At 39.4% G+C, this 26016-nt stretch overlaps 1 protein-coding gene across 2 annotated transcripts in view; it reads right to left on the minus strand.

Moving 5' to 3' along the window:
• Window positions 1-26016, minus strand: part of CHST11 (carbohydrate sulfotransferase 11) — a 240785-nt gene that overhangs the window by 113271 nt on the left and 101498 nt on the right. For both annotated transcript variants that reach the window (XM_077472110.1, XM_077472109.1), the window contains exon 2: window positions 2561-2646. In XM_077472110.1, coding sequence (XP_077328236.1) covers window positions 2561-2646 — 86 coding nt within the window. The remainder of the gene's footprint in view (window positions 1-2560; window positions 2647-26016) is intronic.

Here is a 26016-nt window from a genome sequence, read left to right on the forward strand (position 1 = left end):
TGTGGTATCAGGCTCTTTTTACAGACTCCAGAAGAGATCTGATGAACTGAGAGCTAATTAAGTGCTAATGATGAGAATAAATGACAAAGCAGCTTTAGAGACACAAAAGACAAACTATATGAAGAAATCAGTGTGGCTCTGGTTCCTCTTTTAAATATCCTGCATGATCACGCTATAATGAGAACAGGATGACAATTGCAATTACGTGAATATTACTGTAGTGTCTTCAGCATGAATTGCCATGGAGGCTGATGTCAAAGCCCATGTTGTTGAGGTTGTTTTCTGATAGCTTTCAATCTATTCTGGCACACCACAGGAACAATTTATATAGTATTGGTGTCCAAAAATTGCACAAAATGTTTGAGCAGTCTCTGTCAGAATATTTTCGACTGCCCCTAACTGTATACGAGCCGGTTCACCACTTGGGCCCCATTGTTTAGGAAGCCAAGGATCACAACCACCTGCCAAGTACCTCTTTTTAATGTCTGTGTGAATTAATTCTACAAAATAATATGTGTGCTTGAATTATTGCACCATCCTTGCCAGCAATCTGGAGACCCTTCTTCGTCTTGGAGATTTATGCCATGAAAGAGAACCCTAACAGTTCTTAGCTACCTGTATCTGCATGATTCTTAGTGGTTTGGAGGGGTCTTATAGACTTGAATAGCAGCGATTGTTAGACTTGTTTTTTAAAGCCCAAATCAGGGTTTTATCCTGCCAGGGTTTTATCCTGATGACACTCCATATGTCATATGAATATGAAGAAATCGGCATGTTCTGGTTCCTCTTTTCAATATCCTGCATGGTCAAAATAGAATGGCAACAGGATGACAGTTACTCTATGTATATAAAAAAATATCTGCACTAACCCCAAAAAAAAAAATAATAATAATAATAATTATATATATATATATATATAGAGAGAGAGAGAGAGAGAGAGAGAGAGAGAGAGAGAGAGAGAGCAAAATGTGCTGCTGCTTACATCCAGCCTGAACACTGATCTAAACAAGGATATATAAAAAGAAAAAGCGCGCATCCACTAGTGAATATATATAGGATTGAATAAAGCCCTAAGGACATATATTTGATAACACACTGAAAAGATTGATTGATTGTTGCTATTTTATAATTTTTTTTCAGTGTGTTATCAAATATATGCACCCTTGCCGTTAGGGCTTTTGAATGCATGCTTTTTCGTTTTATATATACTCTAATAACTGTGACACGATTATTACTGTATTGTCATTGTGATTCTATTTATTTTATCCTACAGGAACTTACAGGCATTGCATACCATTCCACAATATGATATACCAAATATTTAGTGACCCACCCCCCCCCCCCCCCCAAACCAACTACAGCTATACAAGAAAACCTGGTCAATAACCCTCTCTTAATATGACTGGAGAACACAAAGCCAGGTGTGGGACTTCCCCCTACATTTACAGTATTACAGAAAGACCTGGACAAAATCCAGCTTGCCAAATAGACAATCAAGCAACAGCAGCATCCACAGACTTACGGAGACACCCTCTGCTCACCAAGCTATCTGCTACTGTCAGTACTGTGAATGTAGCAGAGCCTAATGATGTCCATCCCTCTTCCATTTCCATTGATGCTATGCAGATTTTACATGGATAACAAGTCAGCTACTTACACTAGTTGCATTTAAGAACACTTGCTTGTGTAATATCTGTATGTTATTCGATGTATGCTAATTTTTCTTTTCAATAAAAATGTACCTGAATAAAAAGAACACTTTTTTGATTGAATGCATATGGCAGGTGATACTGTATTTGATATCTCCTTGGAGTCCAGTGCTGACTGATAATTATTGGCAGAGTCATGTGATTGCCATGTGCCATTCCTTCAGTTGTTCTGGGCATTAGTTCTGCATTAGCCGTATTTCCAAATTATTTATAACTGATAAGCTATGCAGTCATTATGCAGGTTTTTACAATTGCAGTTTAATGAAATATATTTTTAGAACATTTTTCACTTGCTCTGATCTGATTTAATATGAAAGTCATTAGCACCTCATGTCTATGAAACACACTGAAACTTTTTTGTGAAAAACGAATAGACTATTACAGGCATGTACATCCCTGTGAGAAGGAATCCAATATAAGTAACTGCTACACTCTCTTTAGCAGTGGGTAACACTATAACAATGTTGTCTATTACATTTTCCCTTCAAAATCCCATTCCGCACAAATTCCTTTATGTTATACTTCACAGTGGCAATACTTGAATTTAAGTGTTTGATGATGTAGAGAATCTGATTATCTTGAGTAAATAAAGAAGTGGCACAGAAGTAGACCACATTTCCTATTCTGAATGCAGATGTGACCCAAAAAAAGACAACATTTTCTGCTCTAAAAGCAAAACTTCAAGTTCTGGGGCAATATTTCATCAACACAAATGTAGAATAGCTTGCCCTTAACATTGAGGCAACCATGTAATGAATAAGTTAAAAAGCAATCAAAGATTGATGTGATGGTTGTGCTGGGTAAAAGGGAAGTCCTACATTACATATCGGAGAATGAGCATTGTCACCTACCTGTGTTGGATTGTAGAGTTCCTGGAGTGGACTACGTGACCCTTTTCGACAGCAAATTTCCATCCCAAAGGGATTTCTGTGCATTACTAGAGACAAAGAAAGACAAAAATGATGGTTTACTTCCAGGAATATAGGTGCATGTGTATACTACATAACTAATGGTTGTATAAAGTAACATCTGTATATATACACACACAATAGGTTTGACAGTTTGATAAACAAAATATACTATCATAATTTACTATTTCTTATATTCAAGTTTAAGCAAAACAGTATTAGTCTTGACCAATGAGTACAACGAGATGGCGTGTAATACTTAAGCACAGCCTATGAGTGTCACTGTTGCTATTGCTTAATTGCAAACAGGCAGTATATTTGAACTTTCAGCAATGCCACCGTGTGAGAGCTAGGTAGTCTTCAAATTAGAACACTAGCAGAAAGCAATAAGGATAAGGTTCACCAACAAAGGCCTATTTTGAAGCCAAACTCCAGACTCTATTTTTTTTGTTGTGAATAGTGCAAAAAAGAACATGTCAGGCTTTTAAAACACAAAAATGGGCAGCACATTAAAGGTGGAAAAAGTTATAAAATTATTTATCTTTATCTCATTTTTTTACATCACAGAAAGCTGACATTTTAACCAGGGTGTGTAGACTTTTTATATCCACTGTGTGTGTGTGTGCGTGCGTGTATATATATATATATATATATATACACACACATATATATATATATATATATATATATATATATATATATATATACACACAGTGGATATAAAAAGTCTACACACCCTGGTTAAAATGTCAGCTTTCTGTGATGTAAAAAAATTTGATAAAGATAAATAATTTTAGAACTATTTACACCTTTAATGTGACCTATAAACTGTACAACTCAGTTGAACAACAAACTGAAATCTTTTAAGTGGAGGGTAGTAAAAATAAAAAAATAAAATAATATGGTTGCATAAGTGTGCACACATTTGCAGGTGTGTACTCCTATTTAACATGAGTTTGAATGTAATTGCTTAATTCTGAACACAGCTACATCCCCAGTTATAAGGGGGTGTGCACACTTATGCAACCACATTATTTTAGTTTGTTATTTTTACTCCCCCATATAAAAAAGATTTCAGTTTGTTTTTCAAATGAGTTGTACAGTGTATAGGTCATATTAAAGGTGGAAACAATTCTGAAATTATTGATCTTTGTCTCAGAAACATCACAGAAACCTGTAAAAAAATGTTTTAACAGGGGAGGGTAGAATTAAATGTATAGTGGTTAAGTGCAGTGTCAGTGTTTTAGAATAGATTTTGATTATAGCGTTTGTGATGTTTGGAGAGCCAAGAATCTTTGTGATGTTTTTTGCAATCAGTACAGTACAAAAATCCATTACAGTGTGTGTATGTATATATATATATATATGTGTGTGTGTGTGTGTGTGCATATATATATATATATATATATATATATATATATATATATATATACACTGTAATGGATTTTTGTACTGTACTGATTACAAAAAACATCACAAAGATTCTTGGCTCTCCAAACAACACAAACGCTATAATCAAAATCTATTCTAAAACACTAACACTGTACTTAACCCCCGTACACACGGTCGGACATTCCGACAGAAAATGTCCGATCGGACTGTGTTGTCGGATAATCCGACTAGGTGTGGGCTCCATCGGACTGATATTTCGACGGACAAAGTTTTAGAGCTGGGCTATAAAACTTTCTGACAACATGATCCGATCGGACTTTGTCCGATTGTGTGTAGAGAATTCCGATCGGACAAAGTGCCACGCATGCTCAGATCAAATTCCTAGACCAAAGCTATTGGCTACTAGCCTGAACGTAGTCCCGTTGTAACGAAATAACGTCATCACGTTACGTACGATCGGAGTTTCCAACAACTTTGTCCGACCGTGTGTATGCAACACAAGTTTTGGACAAAATCCGTCGAAAAAAATCCGACGGATTTTGTTGTCGGAATGTCCGACCGTGTGTACAAGGGCTTACAGTTAAAGGTGCCTAAACTGTATATATACCTTATGGTTATCATTCTGCCTGGATAAACAGTTATTCTGCCAAATTGTCCTGGCCAAAAAAACAGTCAGTAAGAAACGTCTGTGAAACAACTTTGGTAAAACCAATATATGAAACCAGTTTACAGAATAAACACCAGTAAAAGAAATATTACCATATGTAGCAACAAGAGATGAGCAGCAAAAGTAGAAGCCCCAATAAAGGAAAACACAGGATAATATTTTAGGATTAGGATTATAATTTACAGGGAGCAGTGTTAAAAATACAAATTCATAATTCGATGTACCGAGGCTATACAATAAACAACTACAGATTTGCCGGTTCTGTTCACCTAAGGAATAATGAGTCAGGCTATTTTAAACCCTTCCCTTCCTATGGATGCAGGCTGAAAACGAGATATATGAAATCACTATCTAATCAAGTGATTGAATCATTTTTAAACAGTGAAGGATTAGGGCCCACTTATCTACCTTTCAGGTTTTGCTGATTAGCAGTCTCAAATGGTTTAACAATGTTGAAATACATATTACAATCCTATACATGTAATTATTAACATTATTATACTATTCAAGCTTTCTTGCCTCATTTCAAGGTACTGTACAAATGCTTTTTAAGAAACGTATCTAAAAGACACAAGGCCTGTTACTTCCTATCAGAATGATGTTCCTCGCCACTGACCTTATTATCAGGGAGACATGTACTGGAACTGACAATGCCCCCAGGTGTCGGGGATGCTGTCACAGGGACCTCTCTGTGTCCCTCTAGAACATTTTGGTAACAATTATTATCTTTTATGCACAAAGCTCCCATGGACCAACCTGCTATTTTTATCAGTCGTTCCTTGTTCTTATATTTCCTAGCACAGAATGAGCTTGCACCTTTTGTAGGCCCCAAATATAATTCCATAATACTTATACAGTGCTATGTGATCATTTAGTACCAGGTTAGGAAACTGTGCAATGATTGGCAAAAATACCCTGAATGCTTAATGAATCAAACAGCATTTCATACATATTGCAGTATGCTGAGCAATTTATTAAACCATACTGCTATTGTGCCTATGATGGTTTTTGAGTCACCCAAGTCATGAGATGTCTTGTAAATCAAAGACAACTGGATGTGCTCCTTCTATAGTCCTGACATCATTTCCCAATACGGTGCTATGTGATCATTTGGTAAGAGGGTGGAAAAATGTGCATCGTGTTCAGCAAAAAACAATCTTGCTTTATGAATCAGACAGCATCCCTATACATATAGTGTAGCTATATACTGAACAATTTAATGAACCATACTGTTATTGTTTCTTTGAAGGTTTTTGAGTCAACTGGAATGTTTCATCATTCATCCAAGCAGAGTTTGCTCTTCAACTGCATGTGTCTTTAGAAGGCCTTAATTGTAAGCCCCAAAAGTAACTGGTCCCAAAAGCAATTGAACAATCTGTTAAGTTGATTGCTGCAAAAAATATAATCAGTGAGGCCAGTTGTGTTGGATTATTAAAAATTAGACATCCTAGTGGCAATATGATCTAGAGAAAAAAAATCAACTCTAATAGGTTGTATTTTTATGATTTGTACCTATAGGTACTGTAAATATCTATTAAAAGTGCACCGTGAAATTTAGTCTATACTATGCTGATGATGTCATCGGCGCATACGCACTGAAGGAACTGCCGCCTGTGCTGTTTCTTCAGGAGTGCACAGGCAGCTTGTTTAAATTCTTTTTTGGGAGAGCCTGGAGCTCCTCTAGGCTAGTATAAAGGTAAGCAGCCATTTTTAAATATTTTTAAAAGGTATGCAATGTGAATGGAGACATCTAACAAATATAAAGCAGGTGTTATCCCAATTTGGCTGTGAAAGGGAATACACTTTAAAGGGAATCTATAAACATATGAATCAGTTAACAACCCAGCCAAATATTTTAGCTTTGAACAGATTGTGAAGGTTTTTTTTTTTTTTTTGCTGTCTATGACTCCATTGGAGAATTAATTACATTGCAGCCCACAGCAAACATTTAAAGCAGCCTCTGTGTTACAGCTCATGCACACACATATCATTGGTCCCAGCATCAAGGAGATGTCAGGAAAGCCATGTATTCTGTGGTAATACGGACATTACTCTTCTTTTCTGACATCTAAACTTCCTCTTACAATAGCTGGCATTGACAGCTCTCCTCATTGCTAAATAGGTAGGGCATGTGCAAGATTTTGTTTGATGTTGGCTTTGGGCAGATGAAAAAGAAGTCTATGGGCTTATTAAAGATGGAGCTGGCTTTGGGATCAGAGAGTTTGGCATGACCTGAAGCAGTTTTATTCCAAATTTAAAATGATTTGGGGAACTTTTAGGTTATATTTTGTAATCAAATATGCTGAGAAATAAATTATCTGCCAGTCGCTGGTGCAATGTTTTACAGGCTCAGGTTTTACAGGCACATTTATTTTTAATTAAAAATAATAAATGCACATTTTTTTTACCTGCAGAAATAAATGCGTTTATAATTTTTTTTAAAAGTGAACTTTCCTTAAGGCTAGGTTCACATTGCTGCGATGCGGGAACGCCGCGAATCCGCGGCGTTTTCCCGCATCGCATACCTCCCGCCGGCAGTTCACACTGCCCTATGCGGACGGCTGGGGGTGTCAATGTTATGTTAATGACACCCCCAGATCCGTCGGCATATCGCAGTGCGATCTGCACACTCGCACAGGAATCGGATCGCATGGTGTGAACCCCCATGCGATCCGATTCCGTTGCGGACCCAAAAAAGGGTCCCGTGCGAGTTTGCTGCGGGACCGCTGCGAGTTCAGCCATACTATCTGTATGGCTGAACTCGCAGCGCTACGGAGATCGGATGTGATTTGCTGTGCGAATCACATCCGGTTCTCCCCCCGCAGCGGTGTGAACCCAGCCTTAAAATAATTTTTATATATAAAAAAAATACAACGCAGACCCCTCCAAATGTCCTCCAAAACACATAGAAGACTTGATGGCAGTGCTTTTTTTCATTTTAAACAAAGAAACTGTCAATGACAGCTGCCAGTCATTTGCCAGCAATTTTAAAACTTTTTTCCTTTGTATGTATGTCAGCACTAAAAAAAAATCACTGCCCCCCCCGCTGCATGGAATTTTTTTTGCATTGATATATGTTCCCTAGGGCAGTGCCCAACCCCTCTCCCCCCCCTTTCCCTCCCCCTTTTTTTGACACCCCCTTGCCTATCTGCCAACAAACAGGCATTTGTAATATTACAAATTCGGCCTCAATGGATTTCAATAGGGTTCGGGTTTGGCTTTGAAATTCAACGAATCCCTGCTGAACAGAACCCAGGGTAGTTCAGCTTATCGCTACTGTAAAATAAAGGTTAACATTGTATTTCATGTAATGATGCCCCCCATACCCTGACAAATTCTATCCACAGCTCTGGTCCCCCCTAGTGTACTGACTTTGCCGACAATGAAGATACGTGCCAACACACCATGAAACGACATAAATAGCGTCCAAATGGATAATTTATTGCATGATCACAACACAAGGAAAGTGCAACGTTTCAGAGTCACGCAGGACCCCTTCGTCAGGCATGTGATCCGACTTTGCCGACTACTCTCCTGCTACCTGTCCTTGATTGAGACATACTTTGTGTTAAAATCAGATTACAGAAGGGAAGTTGCTGAGGGGACCTGATAAAAAAAAAAAAATCTATGTGGCCCTATGCTCTGTGGTTACAACACATTCAATGAGATCCTCACCCAAGCTTGTAGATGGGACCTGCCCAGAGCTGTCTCAGTCTGTCACTCTGTATACCAAGAGGCTTGATTTTTCAATTTAGAATGCATGTTTAAATCAAATTTAATGCAGAGATGTTTAATAAATAATTTATGTTCTAGCATATGACATTCTATACTTTCTGCTTTTATGATTATGCCAAAAAGATCATCCTAATTTTATATTATAGAAAGGAACTGTATTACAAAGTACAGCATCCCCACTTCACTATTTATTGCCTTCTAGGCTGTTGCACTGTAATGCCATTTTCTATTTCCAAGAGATAATAAAGTACTTGCTGAATCAAGAAACCACTTTGATGCTTAATGCACTAACCAAAGTTATTTTTTAACAGGTAAATTATAAACTGCACTTACATATATATTTCCTTCTTAAAAGGAAGAAGGGAGCATTGCAAAAATTATATTGAGAAGATGGTAGCTGAATTATCAATAGAAACATCAAATATAGTATGAAAAAAGCACACAGCTAAACACGATGAAATCATGAGTAGACATTATTGACTGGATATTGAGCCAAAAAAACATGAAAAAAAAAAAACAGACTTAGTGAATACTCCAAATTTTTTTCCAATATAAACCATCATTTTCCAAATCTGACCCAACAGCCTTTTTTGTAATTTATGGTAAGAACATTCAATATAGAGCAGGCTTTAAGTAGAAATCATTCCAAGGTCCACCAAGAGGAAAGTCATGAGTAGAATCGGTGTTGTCCCTCAATAAGAATCAATTTATCAACTGCCTTAGTCCCTGAGGATTTTCCTCTGTAAACACCCACTCAAGTCCCAGAGCAGTTTTCTTTTTAGTTTCAGAGATTTCTATACCTTTTAACCTTTGAAGTATACCCTAGAATATTATATATATATTTTTTAAATATAAATATATATATATATATATATATATATATATATATATATATATATATATATATATATATATATATATATGTTTGTGTATTACATACCGTATTTATCGGCATGCGCGTGTTATACGCCGATACTCCGCGATTTCCGCACAATTTTTTGGGCTCTGGGCGGCTTTCAGCCGCCTTCGGCCCTTCTCGCGGCTTTCGGCCGCTCTCGGACCTTCTCGCCGAAAGCCGCCGAGAAGGTCTGAGAGCGGCCGAAAGCCACCAAGAACTTCCAGGCGCCGCCGAGATGTCCTGTGTATCGCCGCCATTTTCAAAAGAATAAGGGGACATCACTAATGCACTAAGGCTACAACGACGGACAAGCTGCATGACAAGGCTGCATGACAAGGCTGCAATGAGGACAGGCTGCATGACAAGGCTGCAATGACAAGGCTGCAATGAGGACAGGCTGCATGACAAGGCTGCATGACAAGGCTGCAATGAGGACAGGCTGCATGACAAGGCTGCAATGACAAGGCTGCAATGAGGACAGGCTGCATGACAAGGCTGCATGACAAGGCTGCAATGAGGACAGGCTGCATGACAAGGCTGCAATGACAAGGCTGCAATGAGGACAGGCTGCATGACAAGGCTGCATGACAAGGCTGCAATGAGGACAGGCTGCATGACAAGGCTGCAATGACAAGGCTGCAATGAGGACAGGCTGCATGACAAGGCTGCATGACAAGGCTGCAATGAGGACAGGCTGCATGACAAGGCTGCAAATGACGCTGACGAGGCTTCAGATGGACACTGATAAGGCTGCATTGATGGGCATTTAAGTTTTTTTTCCTTAAATTTCCCTCCTAAAAGTTTTTTCCACAAAATTCCCTCCTAAACTTAGGGTGCGTGTTATACGCCGGCGCGTGTTATACGCCGATAAATACGGTATATTTGATTTCCTATTTTTTTAATCAGGAATAGATAGTAAAAAAATAAAAACAAATAACAACATGAATTTTCCTGTATTTTTTCCCCCAATGTAAAAGTTATTGAACTTGTTCAGTCTCAGATGTGTACCCTAAAACAAAATCTTCTGATTAAAAGGATATCACATGTGTGCAATTTTTATGTGAAATATGTGATGATAGAGTTTAAAGTGAACATTTGGAGTTTTTATTTCCCCTTTTAGTGCTAAATCATGTTCACACAGGAAAAACAGTATAAACATTACAGGAAAAGCAGCAATAACATTAAAGAGGAAGTAAACTCCCTCTGCAAACTTTTACGTATAGGCAAATTTAGGAGATATTTCCAGTGCATGCAGCTAGTGACATCACTGGTGCATGTGCTCTGAAGGAACAGCCCACATGTGCCATGCCGTGAACGGTGGCTCCCACTGCGGTGGCTCCCGCCAATCACATCGCTGGAGCCTGCAAACCCGCAAGAAGCTCCAGGAAAGATGACGGTGATGATACTGGTGTGCGGGGACCGCTGCAACAGCTTAATTTTAAGGTATTTCATAATGAGCTAGTATGCGATGCATACTAGCTCATTATGTCTTTGTCTTGCAGGTTTATTTTTTTGTGAATCGATCAATGCCCATTATTGCCACCCATCAATGCCCATCACTGCCACCTATTGGTGCCCATCAGTGCCGCCTCATCAGCGTACATCAATGAAGGAGGAAAATTACCTGTTTTAAAATGTTATAACAAAATATAAAAAAAATAAAAAATTCGGTCTTTTTAACATTTTTTAACAAAAAATAAAAACCACAGACAAGATCAAATACCACCAAAAGAAAGCTCTATATGTGGGAAATAAAATAATACAAATTTAATTTGGGTACAGTTTAGCATGACCATGTAATTGTCATTCAAAGTGCATCAGCGCTGAAAGCTGAAAATTGGTCTGGAGAGTGGGAGAGTTTACGTGCCCAGTAAGCAAGTGGTTAAGATCAACTTGGGTTTGCATGGACATCATTTAGCACAAACGTTTTTACAGGTTTGCAATCGCTAAAAATGATGAATGTCATTGTTTTAGCTTATGCAGTAAAAGCAAATGTCACCCTATTTACTCAGAATTGTTGGGATATATACAGACACTTGAAAAAGTAAGTACTCCCAGTAGAAATAGTTCACTTTTTTTTACATATTTGTAAATGGGTAAACTTTGGATCCTCATTCAATCAGTGCCTACAGATATTTAAAGGTAATAGCTGTAACGGTGTACTGTGGAACAAGTATCGAGTCAGATGAACAGAGGACATCACATTCTCATCAAGCTCACTTGGATATGATGTAGAATTAGTTGTTGATTTAATGACTGCAAGTTACCCAGGCCCTAAAACAGCAAAGGAAGCTCACACCATAACATTTCCATCACTATGCTTCACGGTTGTTGTGAGGTACTTCTCCAGAAATGTCTTTTTCATTTTGAACCAAACCTGTCTATTGTTACTGTGGCAAAGCAATTATCATTTCTTGCACAAGCAGTTAAAAATTTATTGAAAAAAAATTAATTATGTATTGCAAAGCAAAAAAGGATATTTACAACATAGCAATCAGAACAACAGTTGTGGATGTTACTACACATTGGTATCCTATGGAAGGGCGGGGATGCCCAAAACTGTTGCTCTGGTTGACATGTTGTAAATACACTCCTTTGCTATGCAATACATATTCACTACTTGCACAAGAAATAAGGTGGTGAGAAGTGATTGGATGCTGCTTAGACATTAGCACACTAATATACTTGGATCATACAAGCACTAGTCTATTAACAAAAAGCACCAGGGACCGAGTGGTTAAATTAAATGCATATTGGATTTATAGATTTTCTTTCGGCAATTAAAACATTTAATGTGTAATTTTTAAGTTCTATTTTTCCTAATCGATATGTCATATTTTATAAAAAGCTCACCATCTGAAGGCGAAATGCACTCACAAGTGAATGAGTGACAGGATTTCATTGTGCACCATTACAACTTTCTAGTCGCTGGTGTTCTAACAACCAATGACGTCATCAGTTGATAAGGAGGATGTCGGGTTCCCTGCCCCCCCATTAGCACTGTGGTCACATTAGCTGAGTGAGGGAGAGAAACTGAGGGAGAAGAGAAACAATGGAATAATAGTCAGTACTAAAGTGCAAAGGTGTATTTGCTTTGGGAGAATAAATCACCTCTAATGTTGGGTGTCCTACGTGTGTGGATGTTGCCATGTTATATAAAACTATTCGTTTCGTTTTTTTTACATTTTAGAGAGGTGCCTTGAGAATCTGAAGAATGTGCAGAATTTTAAAGGATGCCTTGACTGAAATAAGGTTTATAAACATTGCTCTGTGCAATCATGTCATGGCTGCAAGGATTTTATATCAATAGTAAAAAAAAAAGAAAATCATACGTTTTTAAATTTGGCCTCGAACAATAATTATTTCCCTTAAAAAGTGAATATCAAATTAACTATGGCCAAGGACATTTTGAATATCTGCAGCCTGACAGCACATCAGCGGCAGGTGTTCTTGTCTCCATGCAGCTCCCTTCCATGAAGGCTGATTAAATAAAAGGTGCTGAGACTGCCAATTTCCTCTGCACATTACTTGGAAATGGCACCGTGAATTTAAAGATAAAAGCAATTTATATGTTTTGTCTAAAACCTCAGAGATGACAGACAATTTTTAGCCTGTCTTTGTTACTAGTTTTGCACACTTTTGCACTTGTTTTGTCAGAGTTATCTGGAATTTATATAGTTCTGTCAGTTGTCTTCTAACATCATGAAAAACGAAATGTTCTGGAAACAGGACTATTTCCTACTAGGATCACCCCTGAAGTGAACTTTGCTCATGCAAGGCAAAGCAACACATTTCTCTAACCTTGAGAGAAAGCCAGGGAGAGAACGGCGATCTGCCTTGTTTACATAGTGAGAGGGGAATGTACTGATCCTGTGTTCCTGCTAAGCAGGTACATGGATCCTTACCTTTCCCTAGTCAAAGCACATCCCCCAGTTAGTAATTATTCACAGGGAACACAGTTAGCCCTTTGATCGCCCCAGATGTTAACACTTTTCCTGCCATTATCATTAGTAGTGTGACAGTGCATATATTTTTGCACTGATCACTGTATTAGTGTCACTGGTCCCCAAAAAGTGTCAGTTAGGTGTCCGATTTGTCCCCCGCAATAACGCAGTCCTGCTACAAGTTGCTGATCACTGCCACTACTAGTAAAAAAATAAAAAAAATAAAAATATCCCATAGTTTGTAGACGCTATAATTTTGGGGAAACCAATCAATATACATGTATTGTTTTTTTTTTGTTTACCAAAAATATGTAGCAGAATACATACTGGCCTAAATTGATGGAAAAATTAGATTTTTTTTTTATTTTTTATTATTGGGTGTTTTATAGCAGAATGTAAAGAATATTGCTTTTTTTTCCAAAATCTGTCTTATATATATATATATATATATATATATATATATATATATATATATATATATATATATATATATATATCACGCAAAAATTAAAACCGCAAAATTATATATATATTTATATATGTTTCAGAGACAGAGTTGTTTTTGACTACTTTACAGTCCACTTGCAGTTTCTTGGGCAGAAATAAGGATTCTGAAATGTCTTAATGTCCTCTGGGCATTCATGAATGGAATGAATATAACATACTTAACAAGACTGCTTTATGCTAAAAGCTTTGCCATCCACGAATGTACGTGCAATCTAAAATATGTGCTAAAATGTAAGGTCCAGTGTGTCAAAGTCTGATTAGATAAAAACACATTGGGCAGCTGCATTTCAATTTTGTCTGGAAACTGAAAACTTTCATAAAGACGCCAAGGATATTTTGTATACAGGAGTGAGGATCCAAAAACCATACATCTGTGTAGTTCCAGATTTGCAAAGAGGCACTAAAAACACATTGATTCCATGCTGTTTTATACATTTACACACCATAAATATGAGGCATAAAGGACAACTCAACCTTCATTTCTGAAGGAGTTGCTGGGTGTGTCTCAAGAAACTTCACCAGTTCAACAGTAAAACCATGAAAATGTGTTTTCTCAACTTTTTTAAATCTTTTTTTTTTCTAAAGGAAAAATATTGTAGTAGTATAGTAGCAACTAACATATGTATTGTGACCATTCTAGAATATTTTTTGTCAGGTAATTATGAAATGTTGTTTATTAATTGTATTCTCCTTTGAGCCACCAGGTGGAGATCTAGATTCCTTTTCATGTTTTCCAGCATCCACATTTACCTCTTTGATGTGAAAAGCCTGCTTTCAGAAGACAATTGTGCAAGTTGAAATTTACACACAGAAATGGCTGTCTGAAATCACACAAAACAAGCCTAAAGGCATGTAGTCTCTGCAGTCCTGTCGCTTTACCTAACCCAATGTGCTCTTAGGTTCCATTCACACCTGAGGGGATCGATCTACTGGCGTCTTTCGGCCATTTTTTTAAAGCTTTTATAAAGCATTTTACAAGCGTATTGCAAGTGTTTTACAGCTTCAGACATTTTTGTTTAGCCAATAGAAAGCAAGGGGGGGGGGGGGGAGGAAATTAGGGTGGAAGAGCTGCTATTTGAGCAGAAAATGCATTTTCATTGAAGTCTATGGGGCCAAAAACTCTTGTAATTTGCCAGGCGTTTTGCTTCAGGCGACAGACCACTCAGATGTGAAGGGGGGGAGGGGGGCATTAAAATGAATGGAATTTGGCTTGTTGAGCATTAAAGAGCTACAAGCTTCACGCAGAAAATCACTCAGGGGCCTTGTATGACAGGTATGTATGCTCCCTTCCCTATGTATGACAAACATCCTGCATCTGTACCAACTTGGCTTGTCTCCTAAGCACAGAATTGCTCGTCAGACCCTAATCTCCATACTAAAAGCAGTATTAAACACAAAAACCAACAATGTATTATATATTGCAGCAGGGCTCGACAAACCCCGGTCGCCAGGTCGCATTTGCGCCTAGATTTCGTGTCCTGGCGACTGGGGCAACGCTGCTGGGGTATCCTGTCTCCATTAGGACCCCGAACTCCGCCGCGCAATTCCATCGTGCCGCGCCGGCCAGTAATTGAGGCCGCGGCTTTGCGGCCTACTAAAATCTTTCGGTAGTCTGGCGCCATCTTGTGGTGGATGTAGAAATTACACCCTATTCCAATAATGCTAATTCCTAATGGAGTGAAGCTCCCTGCCTGTTTTTCACTGCCCGCCCATTTCCTTTTCAAAGAAGAGAAGGAAGTGATTGCGGGCGTCATCTGGCGCCTTTTGCCCAACGGTGAGTGTGGTGGCTGGTAAATGGCTTCTTATTATATTATATATATTATTAATTTATTAATTTAATTTATTTATTAATTTAATTTATTTATTAATTTAAATATATATATATATACACACACACATTTTTTTTTTTTTGTAAAAAGTAAAAAAAAAAATTATTTTAATTAAGGAAAAAAAAAATATTATTTGTAATCCTCCCTGCTTGACCCCTTTCACAAATTCACTAATGCACCCGACATCTCGCGAGATCTCGGCTGTAATTACCGAAATCACGCGAGATGTCGGCTGTAGCACCCGAAATCTCGCGAGATGTCGGGTGCATTAGCCGCAATGTCTCCTGGGATTACATGAACGAGATCCCAGGAGACAGTGCGGGCTTCAGCAGGAAATGACGCTGATCCCCGCAAGAGACCGCCCATCGCCGCAGGGGTTTAAAATAAACTACTAAAGATTACAAAAGGTAGGTGAATCCAAAAAAAAAAAACAGGTGGCATTATGAAATATATTAACTAGAGGCAACAGAATGGGCAAATGTTTTATTATGAGTGCAGAACCCCTTTAATAAGCGGGAACATGGCGGAAATAAAAGTCACATTCTTTTGTTAACCACTTCGTGCCCGCGCTATAGACGAAAGATGTCTACAGCGCGGACACAATTGCCGGGAAGGCGTCCCTGGACATCCTCCTGTTTACTTCCCCTCTGCACGCCGACATGGGTACGCATCGGGGAAGTTCTGTATTGGCCGTGTCCCTTGGATACAGCCAATCACAGATCATGCTAAATGGCCAATCACAGCAGCCATTTAGCACTCGAACAGTGTGTCCAACAAGAGGTGATCTCATATGTAAACGTATGAGATCATCTCTCATCGCCGTCTTTCCCTCCTCACACAGAGACAGCTTGTGAGGAGTGAGAGCTTCCATGCTGCAGCGTCAGTGAAACATGAGTGAACACTAACACACTGAAACACACATGCCCACCTGTCCCCAGTGCCACCTGCCATCTGTTATCAGTATCACGTGTCATCAGTGCCATCTGTCATTAGTGTCACGTGTTATCAGTGTCACGTGTCATCGGTGCCACGTATCAGTGCCATCTGTCATTAGTGTCACGTGTCATCAGTGCCATCTGTCATTAGTGTCACGTGTCATCAGTGCCATCTGTCATTAGTGTCACGTGTCATCAGTGCCATGTATCAGTGCCATCTGTCATTAGTGTCATGTGTCATCAGTGCCATCTGTCATTAGTGTCACGTGTCATCAGTGCCATGTATTACCATGTAAAATTCATGAGATTCAAAGAGAGCACCGAAAGCTGAAAATTGGTCTGGGCAGGAGGGGGGTTTAAGTGCCCAGTAGGCAAGTGGTTAAAAGCACCACATAGTAAACACACGCTACTAAGAACATAGTTAACCCTTTGATTGCCCTTGGTATTAACCCCTTCCTACCCAGTGTCATCATTAGTGACAGTGTATATTATCACTGATCACTGTATTAGTGTCACTTGAGATGTCAATAGCATCTGTAAAGATACAGATCAGGGCTACATAAGAGAAGGAGTGCTTTGCTTTTAAAGAATAAATATATATTAAGATTTAAAATGTTGGAGACTATGCCATTAAAGAGGAGGGCCGGTTTAAAAAAAAAAAATTTAAAAGTCACCTGCTGCAAAAACTGTAGCTGGTGACTTTTAATAAGCACACTTACCTGTCCAGGGCACCCGCGATGTCGGCCGCTCGAGGCTGACCCGTCCCTCGGCGCCGCCATTTTGGCTAAGGGAAATAGGCTGTGGAGCCTTGCGGCTTCACTGCCCATTTCCTACTGCGCAGCGCTTTGTGAATGGGTCGCTCTGTGTTCTGGGACACACAGTTCCCAGAACACAGCGCAACCCATTACCCAGAAGAAGACACCGCACAGAGGAGAGAAGATAGAAGATCTCCACGGAGAAGGAAGAGGCAGATTAGGACAATGTGCCTAGCAACAGGCATTTCTGGTAAGTTAAAAAAAATATATTTTTTTCATTTTTTTTTTTATGTATTTTTTTTTTTCTAATTTTTTATGTATTTTTTTTTTTCAGGGTGGCCCTGCACTTTAAGTAATAACGTGTACTAAATCTTTTTTGTTTGGGAATTCAACAAAACCATCTTTGTTTGGGAATTCAGAAAAAATGAAACGTGCCGCAAAAGCTGTGACACCAGAAGATGCCAAGCAACTGCGGATGACAAATTTCTTTGCAAAGACTTCTTGTTCAGAAAGTGAAGTGCAACATGTTACTGCAGAATCAAGTGGCACAAGAGAAGAACAACCAGCAGAGAAGTCCTCTTCAACAAGTCACCCTCAAAATGAAGGAAGAAGGAAGTTTAAACAAGATTGGTGCAAGGAACTCACATGGCTTAAATTTGACCATAATACAGGCATAGCCATATGTGAGATTTGTGCCTCCTTCCCTGGCATTGCTGACCACACATCCAAGATTGTGAAAGGGTTTTCAGGACCATTTAAACTGGAGACCTTCAAAAAACATGGAAAGTCACTCCAGCATGACAAATGCATAAAAGCCAAACACGCCCTGTTGGCTCCAGAAGCTACGCCATTGGCTGCATGCGTTAAGAAAATGGACCAAGGGATGTTCAACCACATGAAAGTTCTATTTAATGTGGCCTATTATATTGCAAAAAACAACAAGCCATATACAGACTTTAAAGGTTTGTTAGAGCTGACAGGGAAACTAGGGGTTGCTGTGAGAGAGGAGTATGCAAATGACAAGAGATGCAAGGAATTCATTTCACATATTGCAACTGTAATCCGGAAAGAACTCATCTGCGAGCTAAAGGAGGCCAAATATGTTAGTTTGATGCTAGATGGATCAACTGACAAAGGAGGAGTGGAAGAATTAATATTGTATGTCAGATACATCAAGAACAATAGGATCAAAGAAGTATTTCTATCAGTCTTACCTCTTGAAATGGCAACTGCAGATGGGTACTTAGAAACCATCACTAGAGAGCTGAAGACACATGGTCTTTCAGATTGGCTTTTTTCAAACCAGCTAATTGGAATTGGTACAGATGGTGCTGCAAGCATGATTGGAGCTGAAAATGGACTGGTACAAAAAGTACGTCAAAATCTTAGCCATGTAATTGGCATTCACTGTGTTGCACACCGATTAAATTTAAGTGTATTAAGCTCTGTAAAAGATGGAAAATGTATTGATGACCTTGACTCGGTTTTAAAGAAGCTGTACCAATTTTACCAGCATTCACCCAAGAGAATGCGACAGCTAAAGCAGGTAGCTGAAAGTTTTCATGAAAAAATCCAGAAATTTCAATACTTGCATAATGTAAGATGGGTGTCAAGCAAAGTCAGTGCTCTCTCTGCACTTGTCAAAGATTGGAAATGTGTGACGGTCCACCTTGAAGGTGTTGCTGCAGAAAAAGACAGTGCTTCTGCAGTTGCACATGGTTTGTTGAAAAAACTAACTGATTTTAAATTTGTTCACATGCTCCATTTTCTGCTGGACTATCTAGAAATTATTAAGAACCTCTCCCTTTTATTTCAAAGGGAAGAGCTTTTCTTAAGCACAATTGAGTTGCATGTGAAAAACACAATTTCTTCTTTAAAAGCACTCAAAGATGTGCCAAAAAAATATGAGGAGAGATTTTTAACTGGAACATCACTCAAAGGACAGTATCAAGATGTACAGTTGCACGGACTCAGCAATACTGTAACTTCTTTGATCCAAAATGAAAAGGACAAATTGATTCAGTATGGTGCAAAATACCTAGAAGAGCGATTTCTGATTCAAAGGAATATTGAACGCTCCACTGCAGTGTTTGATACCTTTGCCTGGCCATCGGGAAAATCACTACAGGACTATGGTGTTGATGACATCACAATATTGGCTCAGCATTTCCAGAAACAACTTTCAATGCCTGAAATGCATGATAAATGCATGCATGCAATCCACAATGAGTGGTATGAATTTAAAGTTCTTGGAAAAGGAAAGAAACTGTGTGAACTTCTGGATTTGGCACTCTCCAACACAGACAGGTTTCCAGTTTTGGGAAACTTGTTGTCTATAGTGTGTGTTTTGCCTGTCTCAACCGCATGTTGTGAGAGAGGATTCAGCTTGATGAACTTTGTAAAAAATAAGTTCAGATCTGTAATGCAGCAAGAAAGTTTAGGTGATTTGTTGATGACCAACATGAATGGACCATCAGTGAAGGATTTTGATCCTGCAAAGTACAAGGCATATTCATGGCCACAAAAAGCCAAGTGAAAAAAAATGACATTGCATTAAACACTTGGTGCCACATCAGAATATATTCATTACCTACACAAGTTAAATGCCTATATATGTTTGGTTCTAGTTGTCTTTCTATGTTAAATTAAAGATTGGTTAATTTTTATATTGAAAATAAAGCTGTTGTCCGTTAAAAAAAAAAACCTGGCTCCTAACTTTTTTAGCTGGCTCCTAGATTCCAAGCAAATTTGTCAAGCCCTGTATTGCAGCCCACCAATCATTCAATGTGGTCGCTGCATGAGTTTTTCTTTTTCCACTCTTTTTTCACCTGGTTATTTGCCAAGTAACACACCCCCTGTATTAGTGAGACACAACTCAATGAGAAATGAGCACAGGAGGCACAGCAGAATTCTCAGTTTGGGGAGGAGCTTGACAGGACAAGCAGACTGTTAGTATGTTTCACACAATTAAGTGTCAACGAGTGATCAAGTGATCAAGTGATCAAAGTCTGCTTGTCCTGTCACTGTATGTTTCTGACTTTGGAGAAATAAAACGTTTTGGATCCAGCCTGGTGACAGTGTGCGGCCATACTTTCCTGTTCTTTGAAGCAGGATATTGGGAGGCAGCATTTGTCATCCTTCTATGTGTTGAACTTTGTCCACACCTGTCTGGGGACGCTACTGCCAATGGATAAAGCAGACTTATAAATGTTTTCACTCTCATTTGCTTGGGACACTTTGCGAAGAGTAGTTTGTATACAACTCCTTGTGTATATGCCGGCGAATCCCTAAATAAAAATTGCACTCAAATTGGTTTGGGGAGGTGTCCCCAAAGCTCAGTGGCAAACCAAAACAAAGTAAATACGGATCTGACACCTGCTATAGGCTAAGGCTCGGTTCACACAGGAGGCGGCACGACGCGGCACGACTTGCCGCGCCGCGACCTGACAAGTCGCCCCCGTTCTGTACTACGGAACCGTTCTAAGAGGAGCGACTCGAGTCGCTCCGACTTAGAAAAAAGGTTCCTGTACTACTTTTGGGCGACCTCGGGCGACTTGCATTGACTTCTATACAGAAGTCATTTGCAAGTCGCCGCTGAGGTCGCGGCAGGTCGCGGCGCGGCAAGTCGTGTCGCCCCCTGTGTGAACCGAGCCTAATGCAAAAATGTTATTCATTTAAAAAATAAATATATATAATTATTTCCAGTGCAAAAAAAAAAAAAAAAAAACTAAGAAGCCCCCCCCCCCATGATATTGGCCCACCCTCTCTCCCCATCGCGAACCCTTCTGTAACTCCCTCCTCTAAAAAACCCTCAGAGCCTATGTGGAAAAGGACACTTTGCTGGGACTAATGATGGATAAAAGTCTCTTGGAAATATGTAAAAGCAGCTTGTAGTATATTTGAAAGTGATTGCTCCACAAGTAACACAGCTGATATATTTATAGCCAAGAGTGGGCTCAGTCCATAGTCCTTTGGGGCTGACACTGTATCAGGGTCCTTGGTGAAATCTATGCTTATCCGCTGGTAATCATGTGTATCATGTCCCTAATTGCAGTAGGTCCTGTCTGCATGCAAGTGCTGGCTCTGTGTAAAGTTCCAGTAAGCAGCTGACGTGACTAATACTGCTAATGGTTAGTGGACAGAGAAAAATGAAGGATAGCATACAATTTCTCTCCATTGGCAAACCATATCTATAATTCCTCCAGATTACTGTACAACCAAAAGCAGAATTCGCTGTCTACCAGTAATGCAGCAGTTAAGGCATAGTCATGGCTGACTTGGTATATCTCCAGCTCATTGGCGATGATCAAAGAATGGATCCATGCTCTAGGGGATGTCCCCTGACGCCTACGTGTTTCGCCCTGCCTACTTTATGGGGCTTCTTCAGGGTATGTTGGGATATAGGTTGGGAGGGAGGGTGAGCCAACATCATGGGGAGGGAATAAGGAAGGGGGGCTTTTTTTTTAGCACTGGATATATATATATATATATATATATATATATATATATATATATATATTTATTTCTTTTTTCCTGAAATAAATAAATATTTTTGTATTAGTCTATAGCATGTGTCAGATCCACATTTGCTTTGTTTTGGTTTGCTATACAACTACTTTACGCTATGGATTACAAATATCTTCTTTTGACGATTGAGTCCTGCAGTGTTATACTCAAGGAACCCCTGCTGGCAAACCTTGCCCAGATTTACCCCCTGGCCAGTAGTTAACTAGGGTCTGTTTGACTGTAGTTAGGCTCTAATAGATAGCTGCATCCATTCCCTCTACATATCAGAGATATTTGTTGCATTGGTTGTTGTTTATGGCTACTCTGAGTGTTGTTCTCCACTGGTCTAGTAGGCAGTAGCCATTTCAGGCTAGGCTTTTCCCTGGCAGTAAAAAGCAGACACCAACCCGATTCACTTTGCTGTGTTATTGAACTGAACTGCTGCATTTACTTGTGTCAATCCCGTTAACCCCCTCCTTTTCTCACAGCTTATTTCTGCTTTAAATAAAGCATATTTATGGAAATCAGTGTGCCAATATGTTGTTGTGTCTAGTCAGAGTCATCCCTGGAAATGATAGAACCCATCATTTACCAGCAGCACCTACAAGGCTAGTGCGACATTTGTTTCCTAGAAAGCAACAGCAATGCTCTCATTGGCTCAAATGGTGCTTAGAATTGTACAGAGGAATTGTTATTAATCTATAAAAAAAATCTAAAGCTTTTTATATTACAAACACCTAACATCAGCACCATTGAAAGCTCACAATAAAACATACTAAACCTTTTCACCAGATTTTAAACTTATTTCAGCAAGGCCTCACATTGTTTCAATAATCTATATGTGTATGAACTTGGCCGGTGTTATTACAACCCGCAATAGAGTGTGAGTAACATTTTCCAGTCTGTGCTCGGCTGCTGCTGTAATGCTTGGCATTGGTCACAGACTGCCATATAGAAGCTGCACGGACCACTCTAGCTTTGCTAACTGACTAAGCATTTGATCATCGGCTGTATCGCTGAAACCATACGGCATGTATATACATTTGCATACTTGTGAGCCATCCAGCTGCCAGATTCATTTAAACAGTCTATTTCTAGAAGCCACAAAGAAAAAACAAAACATAAATGATTAAACAGTTTACAGTGTTTCATATACAGCGTCTCCTTCAGGGGTGGAATTAGCAAATAAAAGGAGCCATTTTACCAATATATTATTTTATTTATAAAGTACTAATATATTATGCAGCGCTAATTGCAAGACTGTGGAGAGAGACCCATATGTATTAGAGACTGCCGTTGCCTTGTCACCCTGTAATTATTGTTATTTTTCAAATATAGTGAAAAAGGACCACACATGTCTGGGCCAAATACTTCCAAACGTAAATGAAAAAAATGTGTTAGACATTTATAACATTAATTGTAAAACCTCATTCCAGCCATTTTTTTTTTCAAAATATATTTTGCTTAATTCCAGTCCCAAATACACATACAAGAAATATGCGCTGCAGACATCACTGGGACAGGAACATACAGATAGCAATTAAAAAATACATAAATTCTAACCCTTCTGAAAAAAAAGTGTATTTGTTGTCCTTGGAGAGATTTCTCATCAGGTCATGTCTTGATAAGAGGATCTTTCCAGTAGAGGTACAGACCACAATAAAACATGACATGCAAAATAAGTTTTGCCCGCATTTGGGCTTGAAAGAGACCCTGCTGCCAGACCATTTATTTCAACAATAAGTTCCATAAGTTTATATGCATTTATGTTATTTAGCCTCCCCTGTGTGGACACCTAAAAGCTCTGAGACTGTTGCTGGGCAGCACCAATTTGGATCTGATGTCAGAAGCCCCAGCAGACTTAGAGTGGTCATTCAATATTATTCCCCTTTGCTCTTCCCCTGACTGCTATATAAAATGTTATGTATGGAGCTGAAGGGAGGGGCAGAGGAGCTTGGCCAGCACATAGTAATTAACCACTCCCAGAAGAGGAGAGGAATAAGACGTGAAAGGAAGGAAGGGGAGTTGTGGTTGTGGCTATGGAATTGACTCCTTCTGGAGTGGTTAATATTCCTACCAAGTTATTAGGCACATTGCAATTACATAAACAATGATTTATGGGCACATATGTCAACCACAAGGACCGACAGGTATTGTCATGTGGCCCTCACAAAGAGTTTTGTAGCCGGAACAGAGAGGAACTCCATTTCACCACTTCTGGCTCTCACCCTGTGCTCCTGCTCCCTGCTGTTGCTTGTAAACACAGAAGACGTCTGTGTTTACAAGGGATAACTTTGCTCCCAGTGGCGCCCAGAAATAACTTATCCCTGACCACAGGGGGCACAATAGGGACAGTTCTCTCATTCTCTCTCTCAGAACGATCTCCCAGTAAGTAGAGGCAGAGCCACCCACACAGAGAGGTGTGTAGAGCTGGGCCAGGTAGGACAGGGGTCTTCAAACTATTGCCCTCCAGTTGTTCAGAAACTACAATTCCCATCATGCCTAGTCATGTCTGTGAATATCAGAGTTTTACAATGCCTCATGGAATGCGTAGTTCTGCAACAGCTGGAGGGCCGCAGTTTGAGGATCCCTGAGGTAGGAGAAAGATGTGAGAAAGCTTGGGGGTATAGCACACTCCTAAACCCTGCACTTTGTACACAGCACACCCATGAACTCTGCACAATACGCACTCCCAAACCCTGCACTCTGTATATAACGCACCCCTGACCTCTGCACTCTGTATATAGTGCAATCCTGAACTCTGCACATAGCTCACCCCTGAACTATGCACTCTGTACATTACGCATTTCTGAACTCTGCACTCTGTATGTAACGCACTCCTGAACTCTATACTCTGTATGTAATGTAATCCTGAACACTGTACTCTGTATGTAACTCACTCCTGAACCCTGCACTCTGCACATAGCGCACCCCTGAACTTTGCACTCTGTATGTAATGCACTCCTGAACTCTGTATGTAGTGTAATCCTGAATGCCACACTCTGTACATAACATACTCCTGAACCCTGCACTCTTTACATCCTAGATACTACTGGCCCTTTAAGGGCAACCATACTGCTAACATGGTCTGTGATGAAATGGAGTTCGACATCCCTGGTTTATGGAAAGGAGAAATGCTGCCAGTAAACTTTTTACAGTGCTTTTACAAGAAATTTATTAAGCGGGGGATAGGGTCAAAATAGTACTATATAAATGCAAGAGCGAGACTCACCAGCATAAGTGAGAGTGTGGCCAGCACCTCATGACATACAATAAATAATTGGTAATTTAATTCACCAAACAAAAGTACTTTGTTAAAAAGAATATCTTGGACTCTTACAGCAAAGAACAAAACCTTGGTGATAAATGTAAAAATAGGTGCAATGCATCCTTCATAAGGACACTGATATTCTCTGCACAGCTAAATTAAAACGGCAGATCTTCCACCAAACGAAAAATTCATTGCTCAATCAAGCCCATAGTACCTATTATAAGTGGTGGTCCTGTGCCCGGCCAAGTTTTTACATAATGAAGATGTGTGGTACACTGGCTGCTGGCCAGAGCCCTACACAAAGCGATCTTATTTCATCACCGACACAAACAAATGTCTTGTGCAGAAACAGCAACGACTTGTGAAGGATTGAGGAGGTGCAATGTTTAATGTGTCGCTTCACAGAGCTTAGGCAGCAGTAGACATATATTTCTCAGGAGTGTGAGAAGCAGAGTAAATTACTGTGCTCCGTTCTGTCACATCAAGGACCAGCAATCAGCACCTTGCAGCTTCTGATGATATACACAGATGAGTTCTAATTTTTCCTAAGCAAGCTGATTTTCTTGAAAAAGTTTCAGTTTAGCCCTGTTCATCTCTCTTCGAATCCACTGTCATGCTTGCGATTTTTAAATGTTAGTTCTTGTGCGTTTCACATACGTTGTGCATTTCTTTTTTGTTAAGCGATGAGGATACTTTTCCTCTTGTGACATCATGAGGGAATATGCTTCCTGTTTTTCAGTGTATGGAGTTGTGGTAGCATGGCTGATTTTACACCAGTGTTTGCAGCTGCCGCAACAACTGTTGCCATCTTCATTATGGAGTATTCCATTCTGTAGGCTCAGCCTGTGTAGTGTAATAACTGCACAGGCAGAGAGAGGGATGGGAGATTTCTACTGACAGCATCCTATACAACTGGCAGGTATATGTGGCAGTTCTCTATATGGAAAACTGCCATCTATT

The sequence above is a fragment of the Lithobates pipiens genome, unplaced genomic scaffold, assembly GCF_037356315.1.
Source record: "Lithobates pipiens isolate NorthernLeopardFrog02 unplaced genomic scaffold, aLitPip1_a1.2 Scaffold_8, whole genome shotgun sequence".
Lineage (NCBI taxonomy): Eukaryota > Metazoa > Chordata > Amphibia > Anura > Ranidae > Lithobates > Lithobates pipiens.